At 41.5% G+C, this 12321-nt stretch overlaps 1 protein-coding gene across 1 annotated transcript in view; it reads right to left on the bottom strand.

Moving 5' to 3' along the window:
- LOC103777659 (tensin-3-like) overlaps positions 1 to 12044 on the bottom strand; it is a gene marked incomplete at its 5' end in the record, with an annotated part of 17057 nt that extends 5013 nt beyond the window's left edge. Inside the window, 6 exons of the mRNA XM_008945218.1 lie at positions 1287 to 1364; positions 3047 to 3124; positions 5525 to 5620; positions 7978 to 8109; positions 10675 to 10761; positions 11404 to 12044. Coding sequence (XP_008943466.1) covers positions 1287 to 1364; positions 3047 to 3124; positions 5525 to 5620; positions 7978 to 8109; positions 10675 to 10761; positions 11404 to 12044 — 1112 coding nt within the window. The remainder of the gene's footprint in view (positions 1 to 1286; positions 1365 to 3046; positions 3125 to 5524; positions 5621 to 7977; positions 8110 to 10674; positions 10762 to 11403) is intronic.
- Between the last annotated feature and the right edge of the window lie 277 nt (positions 12045 to 12321).

Below are 12321 nucleotides of genomic sequence, written 5' to 3'. Positions count from 1 at the left end.
TGATTACAGCACTCCAAGTAGTACTTCAAATTTTTAAGTCAAAGCAGACTGCTGCACAATCAAGGACCAACACACTCTCTCTCCAGAGCGGCTCAGCTTCTCTGCCCCCTTCAGAAGTGCCCTAAAATAGGTGAGGTCAATGAGGCAGCATTCTTAAAAAGGCATGCTTGGCCACCACATATTTGCCTGTGGCTCCAGTGCTAAGGCAAACTCACAGCAGAGTGGCTGATGTAGCATACTCTCCTGTTTTAATGGGACTAACTCCGGAGCCAGACCCTGAGGAGTATTCACAGCAGCCTGAAAACCAGGGACCATGGAAGGGTGTGGACAGGAGTCTCTGAGCATGCCCACTGTAGAGGAGAATAAAACAGTGGCTGCATTTCTACTAAGGAGAGCCTTAAGATTGTGAAGGGGTACTCAGAGCACGAGGTCCAGTAAGAGTGGATCCTAAGAGATTCCATCACACTTCTTCAGAGAGGCTGCTTCACTAGCTGTCTCTAGATCAGCTGCACACAAACACAGCAGATGAGAAGCAGAGCACATCCCTATCGCAGCTGCTGCAAATACCTCTACTTGGGAGTGATACAGATGGTACCAATGCTTAGAGTGACATCATGTGGAGGTGATTTTGTCAGGGTTTGTCTGCCACCTCAATAAGCTCATGGTAAGACAACCTGCCATAATGGGTGCAGCAGTATGCATGAGAATCCATACAACAGCACCCAATGGAAAAGACATTGGACATTTCCTAACCACATGCAGCATCAAGTGAAGCATGGGGCAATAGTTTTAAGATTTTATTTTTGGTTGTTTTGTTTGTTTGTTTGTTTTTTTCAGATTGATAGGACAGTAAGCATTTTCCAGTGGTGGTGTTGACCCCTATGCCGAGAATTTAACCCTACTGAACACTTTCCTTAGCTGCCTTTTGCACACCTCAGACATAGTTTATGACTCTCTGCAACCACAGTTTGAGAAGTTTATCTTCTCTAAGTTCATCAGTTATGAAAGCAATGTCACTGCTTAAAAACTGCTGTGCTTGCACCAACCTGTGTGCACCTCATACTCTCAGGACTGGAAAGGAACGCAGTGTTGTAGAACTGGTTGCAGAAAAAAAAGAAAGAACAGGGTACACATCCCTCACAGTGCCCTTTACACTATTACACAGCACTGTAAATTTTAACAGCTCCCTTTAAACACCCTTCAGTCCAGCCTAAGCTTCAGCCTCTCCCAGTCTGTAAGGTATGAAGTTTGGTGACAGTCAAATGCAAGGGAAAAGTTTAACAGACCTGCACCCTGCTTGAGAAGCTCCGCCGCCGAATTTGCAGCAGTCTGTGGAGATGTTTCTGCGACCTCCTCCAAGGGATCTGCAAACACAAAACACTGTCCATCTCTTGTCTGCACTTGAATTGACAAATCAATGCACATAGTCAAGTATGAGTTTAGCTTTGGTACTGGACAACTCTCGGCCAGAAACACAAACAACCTTGTATAATAATCCATGTGAGTTTTGTGCTGCATGAGGTTTTTGCTTCCAGTGTTGCAGTAGGAATGCTCAAGCTTTCATTTCCTGACAGTAAGAGATATAACTACATAGCATATGCTGCAGGGACACACATGATGTCACATTAAAAAATACTAATAGCTGCATTCCCTCATTACAATCTCAAAATTTCTTAAATACTGCAATTTAATAATATCATTTAATTTTTGTAATTGTGTAACTTTGCCTAAGTTAGGCAAAAAGGCTTGTGTGTTTCTACAATGAAATCAATTAATTGTATTTTGATTCAGATGACAACATAATCCTTTTTTCTTCATATTTATGTAGAAAACAACATCTGAACAATTAAGACAGCAGTGTATTAAGAGAGAAATCTCCCAGTCCTGTTAAAACTAGTGAGAAAACTCCATCAGTATTTCAGTTATATAAATGCACATAAGACAATCTCACTTCCTTTTATATTTAACACAATGCTTGCTGTCTCTGAATACATTCAAATAATGAAAAGAGCAGCAGTATGGTGTGAGACACTATTCACATGTTCAGAGTTATCCATATGCTTTAAATACTCCATGCACTGTGCGCAGAATCATCAACCACAGAAGATAACCTTGAAATGCATGATCGTATCAGACGCAAAAAGAAATCCAAAACAAAATTTCACCATGGTATGTTTACTGGGGACAAAGCAAAGTTTCAGCCCTGCACCTCTGCCAGAACAGAAGGAGCTTTCCATTTTTGGTGAGGAGGATAAGGAGAACAAGCCTACCTACCACACTGGTTTGCCATATAAAGAGATCTCTGGTCACATCTACGATAGCATGTTTTCATGCTAAAATGGTTTTATTAATGTATTTGCATAATTTAAATACTATGTTTGAACACTGACATATGGCCTTTAACAAAAGTTTAAAGAGTTCAGTAGAAAACCACAAGAATGTTTAACATTTCAGTAACACATCTGGTGTCAGCTTCATGGGGGAGAGTAACAGACAACTGAATTATGGGGCAAATATAGCTGCATGTTGCTGTTTAGAGTGGTTTATGAAATGACCGTAACAAAAATTAAAAGTACAGTCCCCTGATGCAACACAGGCTTTCTGATCATTTATTTAAACAATATTTGGACCTGTGTAAGCTGCTACTTCCTTCCTGCCAGTGTCACACTCGGGGCACCGTCTGTTCTTTACCTTCCCTAAAGCCCTTTTGCCACCCAGGCCTGAATGGGCGGTTACATCTAACCATGCAAGAGCATCATTTCATACCTGAGAAGGACCTTTGCCTTCCCCCACGACCGATTACTGTGTGGACTTCCACGACACATGTATGTTTATGACTGGAACATCACAGTACTAGTCTGCTCACAACTGCTGCTGGGCTAAGAGCCGTCAGCAGCACTGAAGAACCACTTACAAAACACAGCTCCCTTCCCGAGGTGTTTTTGCTTAGATCTCAACTAGTGACCATGTTGCCTCTCCCTCAGACACTAGCACTTTGAAGCAGAGCTTGGCAGAGTCTCTCTCTACTGTACTTTAACAGGCGTACCTCTGTCTGGGATGAGGAGCTTGCAGGGCAATGCCAGTGGAGTGATGGAATGCTGATACACCAGAGCTGTCAAACTCCCTGTGGTCAAGAGGAACAAGACAGGCACAGTTAACTACGTGGACAAGAATACTTAACAGTTATGTTTGCTCTCAAGCATTTTGTAGACCAAGGGGCCTGCCCTTCAACCTTCAGAAAAAATCCTCTTGGCACCTAAGCCAAGATCTTTTTTTGTGAACTTCAGCATATTCCTGTTTCCCAGCACTGTCCCAGTTGAATGTATTTCAACATTAACCACAATCACACATTCCCCTTCCCTGCTTAAAGACAGTGTTTAAATCCCAACCTAAATGGCTTTGTTTTATATGGAGAAAGCACAAAAATGACAGAACCGGTAACATACAGAAGTCAGTCCTTTCAATGCTCTTAACTTCTGCTACATTAAATGTAATAAAATCTTATGAAGATGGTAACAGCACAAAGGGTCAATGCTATGTGATAAGGCAGGAAAAAAGTGAGTTCCGCTTCTCAGCCACCTAGTCTCCACTGTCTGGTGCTTTGTCTACACACACTTCTATTTTGTGCTTTCAAAAGTACGGAAGATGGTCTAGACAAAAACATTCAATGTGGCAGTGATGTATGTAGCATTCTCTATTAAATTATTCCTTTCTAATCAAAGTTACTTCTGCCATTTAGACTTGGCTTAATTAAAGTAATTAAATATTAGTTATCTTTGACACGAGCCTGTAAGACTATAAGGAGCGAGGATCACAAAACATTCATCAGTTTGTACAAAAAGCCACCCTTCAATCCTATTCACTAACATACATTAACTCTTGTAATTGTGCTTGTGAAAAACTGCAGTTCAACCAAACACAACTGCATTTTAGATCCTATCAAAAACGTCTCTGAAATGGAAAGATGACCCAATTCTGCAGGGTCTTACAGAAAAGCAAAGACCAGTTGATACTATTAGTCCTTCGTTGTCTTATCCATAAAAGTGTGTAATTTTGCCTGTCCATCTATTCTGTGAGGCAATTTTGGGGCTGCATACATTGAAAGATGAGATGTTCAAACTAAATGGTTCATAGGGCTACCTATGTGCCATGAACAGGTACTTCATCTCAGTACTGGGCTAAAAATTGGTTTGAAAGAAGTCTCATGCCAAACATGGACAAAATTAAATCCACCTTTATTTTAAATAGGATTTGTCATTTTACACTTGGTCATTTTATGGTAGATGATCCTTTCATGGGCTTATTTGGTGCATGTGACAAGGCTGGTAGCAAGGGGTTGGGAGGGATGCAGGGTGTCCTCTGTGGGAAGAGGTCAGGGTCTGCCCCATGCTGGCCACAGCCAGCTCCTGCAGACCCACTGCAGGGCACCCACCACTGAGCCATGGGTAGGATGCCTCTGGGAAAGTGTACCTAAGAAAGGGCAGAAAAGGTTGCACAGAGACAAGAAGGGATCAAAAAGGGTGAGACACAGCAGAGGGTACATGATGGTCAGAGGAGAAGAAGGAGAAAGAGGTTCTCCAGACACCCCAGCTGACAACCCCCACCCTATATCCTGTGGAGGACCTCGCCTTGAACAAATGGCTGCTTCCTGAAGGAACCGTGGTCCACAGAGACCATATGCTGGAGCAGACTGGTTTTCCTGAAGGATGGCAGCCCACGGGGAAAGTTCACACCTTAGCAGGGAAAAAGTGGGAGAAGGATGGAACAGCAGGGAGGAACTGTTCTGTAAGAACCATAAACCCCACCACCACATCCTGCACCACCTCTGTTGGGAGTGAGGAGTCTAGGGGAAGCAGTGAAGATGAGCTTGGGAAAAGGGAAAGAAGAAGTGTTATTTTCATGTCTGCCTTTGCTTCTCACTACCTGAGTATTGATTTTAATTGGCAAAAAAATAAGCTGTTATTCCCAAATTGAGTCTCTTTTGCCCGCAGTAGTAACTGGGTAGCTATCTCTCTGTCTTTTCATCTTCCCATGAGCTTTCTCATCCTATTTTCCCTTCCTGCCCACCGAGGAGGACAACTGAATGAGGAGCCAGGTAGTGTTTCACTGTCTGCCACAACAGGTAATGTGCTTTTATCATATTACTTTTGATAGGCTGATGGATAATAATGTGCTTTGTGAATGCCTCACTCTGGTGTCACTTTAGCCTGCTAGTATAAATATACCACAGGACAAAATAAGGCAACGGCCCTGGATCATTAAGGCCCATAATGGCCATCTAGCTCAGCTGTCTGCAGTGGCATTGGTAGCAGTAGTTAAGTTTGATCATGTGTATCTGTGCGAGACAGAGCCCTGCACATATACTTAAAGTAAATGTGTACAAGGCTCCTACAATCTTAGAATGGGTCCCAGCAGGACTTGAGCAAAGTATTCTCTCATTTGCACTCCACACAAGTCTAGAAAACAGGCCTGGCAAATGCAAACTGTTTCCATTTTCTGTGTCACTGTGATGCATGGTACTTACCAAAATATGGCTCGTTCGGGCACCCTTTCAAGCGCACCCCCTTGTGAGTGCATTCAATCAGAAAATGCCTTACAAGCTCATTTGACAGATCTCCAACTGCGTTGAAAAAAGAAAAAGAAAGCTCAAGAAACAAAGCATGAACAGACAACAGCCTCACAAATTAGCAGGTCTTTATGAAGCAGTTTTCCACATTAACACCAAATGTTTTATATACAGCATGCAAAGAATACATTAGACCTGCTCTGCTGCAAGGTTACAAGCTGTAGTAATAAGGCCATTTTGCAAAAAAAACCAAACAAACCAATAGTTTGCTTTAGACAAAGAGGAAAAGGTTTTATAATCATAAGTCACTGACATCCAAATATACACTTGGTGTCCAAAATGTCCAAATATGGTCCCAACTACAGATAGGTAAATAAATGTGAAAAACAAATGGTTAGAAATTCTGATACATTTGCCTATGAGGAGAACTTGTATCCAGTGTGATAAGGGAGTAAAGCACGACACAATACTTAAATTTCTAGTGACAGTTCTGGTCACAGAACCTTTGGAGATTAAAACAATAGAAGATTTACCTACACAAAAGACGATGCTAATTCTCTCAGTGAATTGTTAAGTTTTAAAATGTTTGCAGTTTTAAACTACATCTTTGCTCCTGAAAACAAATAATTACATTAAACCTTCAGGTTTCAGGAGAATTTTAAGTACAGCTTTTATCTCCCAGCAATCTAGAACAAGTAGAAATTGTTAAATTGGATGTATTGAGATTCAAGGTCCAAGAGGCATAAAAAAAAACTCCCTTGAGACTTAGCATTCTTTTAAACACATACATACAGATGCACACATAAAATTAAGACAACTTTGTTATTGCTTGAAAGACTGGTTCATGGTATTTCACATCTGACTACAAACTGAATCTCTCTATGTAACTAAAAGGTTATTTCATAGCACCAGGACAAAGCTATCCAACCATTCAAACCTTAACAAAAGAGACAGACACACAAATGCTCCCTTTGATTATGATCCCTCAGCCACAGTCCAGGCAACACGTGACACCAAGGGCTGACTTTCAGGCTAATACAGATGAACGCATTAATCTGGACAGCAAAAACTTATACACAAGCAAATTACTGCAAAGATAAATTTTTCAAACAGCTCACTTTTTGCAACTATGCTCTCACTATCTTAAAACTAAATAACTACAAGGGTATGCGGGAAGGGGAACCTTGGAACAAGAAACCCTGCAGGAGACTGAACAAATTTGTGCCTTCTGGGATGAAACAGTGGGAACCAAAAAAGCTAAATATCACAGAGGAAGAACTGGAAGAATGCTACAGTCTCAACTACAACTTTCTCTTACTACTACTCACCTGTAGTACAACTAACAAACTGGCTAGTAGTCTGATGTCTTCCTGGACTTCACTGGTCTGATGATAAAAAAAGTTGACTAAAAACACCTACAGCCACACTCCATTTGCCTCCTTGTTACTATCATTACCTAGGTGCATAACCAAATATGTGCTGATGATTCTTGGAAATAAGGAGTACACAGTAAACTTCTATTTGAAATTCACTCAAGATACCAGACTAAGCATACAGACTTTGAAAGGGTTACTGTGACGGAGGAGGACTGCTAACCTTGCCTCAAAGTAAGCATGAAATCTTAAAAGGAAAGAAACCAACAGCCAACCAACCAACCAACCACAACCAGACAAAACCACACTTCTATAACCACAACACTGAGAATTTCTGCTTCACTGTGATCTCAGCTGCTTATCTCACCAGGTAACACATAATAATCAAACATAGTAAGCTTTGTGAAAAGAAAACAGCAGCCATGAAAGTCATCCCACTACCCTTGCAGTACCACAAATGGAGCCAAGACCACTACAGATACTGTCTGCTGAGTTTCCATACGTTGATTAATGCTTTCTGTATGTTCTTCTCATTTTACCTTTCACAACAGGCACCAGTTATATATGGAAGCACTGGAGCTGGGGGAGTAGGTGTATTTCATCACTTCTTTTAAACAACTATCATCTTTCCTTAGGGAACATCCTCAGATTTGTAACCAATGTAGAACTGTCTCAAAACAATACCTTGTGGCCAAAAATATTCAACTTTCCAGCCAAGCAAAAGCTTTACATGGTGATATGTGGATCAAATGAAGACTTCTGATTGCTAGGGAGGATCCATTACTGAGATGACTTTTTTTTTTTTTATTAGGTTGATAAGGTACAACACATGCATAGCCGCAGTGAACACAAATTTACAAGATATGGTGAAACTGTAAAGTACAACAGCCATCTTATCCAGTCTCATGTAACAGGGTACCAAATGGAGCCTGTCATTCAAGTTGCACTTACTAGAAGAGGGGAGATTCCTCCGGATTATTACCCAGTAATAAGGACTTCCTACTCTGTATGGTTTAAGTGATAGAAAGCATACGGTACCTTTCTTGTGGGACTGGAGCACAGAAGGAGGTGGTGTAGCCACCTTCATTGCCAGCCCATAGGCTCCCCGGAAAGAATGACTGTCTCGAACAATGAACGAGCCAGGCTCCTTGTCCTTCAGAACAGCGATGGCTGCAAGGAGGGAGAGAGGAAAACGGCTGCTGAACAACGCACACACCCAGGAAGTATGGACATGCAAATCTATAATTAACAGGAGACTAAGGGAAACGAGATTCTCTTCTGTTTCCATTTCTGTAGAAAACAATCACACACATTTGGGGGATCCAAACATCTTGTGCAAATCTCAGATACTTATTTCAAGAGAGGACTGAATCACAGATCCCCACTTATTTTTAAACTCCGAAGGACATGCAGGTCCCACCAGGACTCCTACAATCCCCTTCCATAAGCAAGCTGATTCCTGCTCACATTTTGTCAGCTTATGAGAAGCATGACAGAAAGCACAGCTCCCTCTAATTCCCACACTGACTGAAGAGCATTGTTTTTCTTTTCCAATGCAGCTTCAGCAGGCAGAGCAGATCTGTTTTCATACACCACTAAGTTTCTGTCCTTGCAAAACAGTCTCACTCCCTTACTAGTTTTAAAGCAAGGGAAGGGATCTAAGTGGATATTTGCTCTTTGACTGTCCAAGCATTGAAATATTTTACGCCTATATTCTGTGATCTCTGCTGGCAGTGTGATATGAAGTCCTCCCCAGGGGGAACCATTTTCAGGGAAGCTACCCTTGTTTTGCATGAGTCTGTGGCAGACTCTGGAATCTAGTAGTCCCAAACTTCAAACTCACTTTGAAAAACGCAAAACGTTCATCTAATAATTGATCTTAATAAAACCTTAGTTCTTTGCTTCCCCCCCCGCCCCTTAAACCTATGGAAACACTTGTGTTTGTTTCCAGATTTTCTAAAGATCAGCAAACCTTCAAAGAAACCTTGGAAGAGGCCCAAATTTGACCCTGGAGTCCTTAACTGTCTGTATACACAGAACATGGAAATTAAGCATATGAAGCCATATTTTGCAAGGCCTGAGCAATGATTATATCATAAAAACACACACGCATTATTTTTCCATGAAAAAATGAATAGTAACAGAAGATCAGGAAAACACAGACATAATTGTCTCTCTTGTTTAAGTGAGTAAAGCGAATGTATATATATTCTGCTGTATTCATTTCTCTGATGGTGAAGAAAGCAACCATTTTCATAAGAACATTCCATGAGTTGAGAGATGAAGCATGAGTATATGAAACTCCACAGCTCACTAGTACTCAGATAACACTTCTAAATCTGCAGGGAAATAGCAATCATTTGTCACAGCAGCAGTCTATTAAGCACAGGAAAAAAAAGAACAAGTGCTTCCCCCCCCCCCCCCAACAGTATCTTAAAACACTTTAATTTTACTTGGCAGAGTGAAAAGAGGCATACTAAAGGGCTGGGAAGATTTTCTTTTCATTTGCTAAAGCAGCTAGATTTAAATTTCCTTCATGACCTACCTACATCACTCTCTGGACTCACATCAAGTCAGAAATTTTTTTTTTTTTAAACATTTAAAGACTTAGTTCTCATTATGGGTGGGGAGCAGAGAAGGGGACTGTAAGGACCAGTAAGACATCATCCAAAGATGAGTTAATGATCTGTTTTCTATGATAATTATTCCACTGAGCTCATATTTACCACTACACTCTACCAGGCATCCTCAGGATTTGAGGAACGATGAATCAGACAGAGTAATTCATCCTGTGCCAAGAGTGGCAGCCTATTTTGGTTGTGTAGGAACTTCCTTTCCAATGCAGAACTGATCTGTCAGTTTTCCTTTCTGACAACATTTCAAGAATGCCAGTTTAAAATCCTGCTGTAACTCTCCAAATACAATTCAGTATAGCTGAATATTAAAATATGGACACAAGGACCATCAGATCCATTGCATTTGCAAAGCACCCTGTATGCTTTATTTATGCAGGGACAAGGTGTTAGTTTGCATGTGCACATTTTCACATACCGAGTAAAAGCTTTCTCTGTCTCACTCAATAACACATCTACATCGAGATGTGCTGTATCTGTACTGTGCATCATGAAGATGTTGTTACACAGGAGTGTTATTTCATGACCTTTATAAAATAGTGTACATCACTTTCAGCTGACAAAGAAATCCAGGTTACAGAATGACCAGCAGATGATGATGCTTTTATGATGACTTCTACCTACCTAACTGTTCTCTAGTATTTAGCATCTCTCAATCTGTCATATCTGTGCAGGGAAGCACAGATGGCTGAGAGCATGCCAGAGTGGCACGCTTCTGTTCAAAAGGTTTCTGAGACCAGACAGTTGTTTGGTATTGCAGTACACATCTGTCATTCCAAAACCTAGAGCTTTTGAGTGAATTACATTTGCAGCAGCTACTACAGGCAGATTTAAATTACTTTGTAGTTAGTTCAGTTAGGCTAATAATTCGTCTCATTAACTGAACATTTTTTTAAGGATTACTTGATTGCCTTCCAGTCTTAAATTCAGCCTTTGTACAAAAGAAATTAAACAAGGTTGTCTGTGCCCCCATAGGTTTCCCATTTCTTCTTGTACTTCTTTTAGAGATTAGGTATGCATTAAAAAAAAAAAATTAAGGGGAATTCACCAACTAGCTTTTCTGTGAATGGATATGTCAGAACACACAGCTCAGCTGATATACCTTGTTCTCTTGAAATATCTGGCTTATACCAGAACTTGGAGGTGTCCTGGACAAATTTTACGGTCACATGTTTATCTGTTGTGTTTTCTGTGAAATAAAAGGGAGAAAAAAGTCAAGAAGTTTTTTAAATACAAAAGCATTTTTTACTTTTCTTTCCAACTTCCAATCACCTTAGTTATTAAAAAAATAATTATTAGAAGGGCAACTTAGAGAAACCCTGAAATGTTTCAGAACCAGGAAATATAATACTGTACACTAAGATTCTGAAAGCATTCTTGAAGTTTCATTTTGCAAAACCTATAAAATATGAAAAGCTTTTACTTTCATAAAGCTGTATCAAATACAAAGCTTCTCAAAAAGGTCCCATGAATACACATCTACACTTCTATCTCTTCTTGACACAAGTCTAGTAAAGTACAGAGAGAAGCCAGCCTTTATTAAAAGAAGCTGGACTCCACACTGCTCCGTTGTGGTTTGGTAGTCTGAATGGTAGGCTACCGCTGGCTAACATCTACGGAAGTGCAGAAAGAATTCTGCAGCCTTGTTCTCCAAATAATACATCCAAAGCCAAGGAGCTGGTGCCACTTACTGCCCACACTCAAGTTCTCTCTGCCTTTTCAATTCCATTGCTTTATCTTCCCCCTTCTCCACTTTTAAAGTTCCCTAAATGCTTTTCATGAACTCAAATAAAATCTAACGTATTTTGCATTTCTCTAAGGCAGAACCTACCTGGCACTGGGGAAGTGCTTAACATTTTTGAGAAATCTGGGAGAACATTTGGGAAGGGGATGCTGATTGTGCTGCCACTGTGGGGGCTAGAGAAGCCACTTGAAGAAGGTGACACGGAGGTGAAGGAACGGTCTCCTTCGGAGGACCTCTTTTTCTCTGGAAGAGGCGGCTGAGTGTACAGGTTCCCTCCATGGTGCTGCTGCCCCACACTGTTCTGGCTAGTGTGTCCAGGGGCCACCGTAACAAAGTTTTGTGTCAAAAAGCCACTGTCCTTGGCACCTGCCCCTGAGCTCACGGTTTTAGGAGAGATGCTAGTATTGGCTAGGAAAGTAGCGTGTTTCTCTTCCTGGGGAGAGCCACCGCCCCTGCTGCCCCCACTGTAGCTCAGGTAGGGCCGGACACTGCTGCTGAGAGCAGGTTCTTGGTGTGGCTCTGCTGGTGAGTTCTCCAGGCTGCTCAGGGTGATGACCTGGAGTCCTGGATTTTGGAAATGAGACAAGAGAGAGACATCTTGCACAGCATTTGAAAATTCAGGGGGCGCAAGGTAACCTCCTGGCTGCCTGCTGTTTCCCATGGAAAGCTGGAACGACGGGGAAGCTTTTGGGCTGCTTTCAAGCCAAGGATGTTCTGTTGCAGAAGAGCTGTCAAAAAAAGCCAGAACACAGAAATAAAACAACAGCCAAATCACTCCCTTAAAACATCACTGTACAACCCATACTGCATCAACCATTCAAAAGCAGTGAATCACCTCACTGAGAAGCACACCTGAGGGTGCTCTTTGACAACACGCTGGATCCAGTGACACAGCTGGATCAAGGGATTCCAGCCCTACCCTGATCACTCACTTCTTCAGTGCAGGTCTTTACCTTCTGCCTCATCCCAGCCTCCACCTAGGCATGCTGGTGGGACAGTTTCTGA

Source organism: Merops nubicus, unplaced genomic scaffold (assembly GCF_000691845.1).
Source record: "Merops nubicus isolate BGI_N331 unplaced genomic scaffold, ASM69184v1 scaffold6168, whole genome shotgun sequence".
Classification (NCBI taxonomy): Eukaryota; Metazoa; Chordata; class Aves; order Coraciiformes; family Meropidae; genus Merops; species Merops nubicus.
This window is presented reverse-complemented; position numbering and strand designations above follow the sequence as displayed.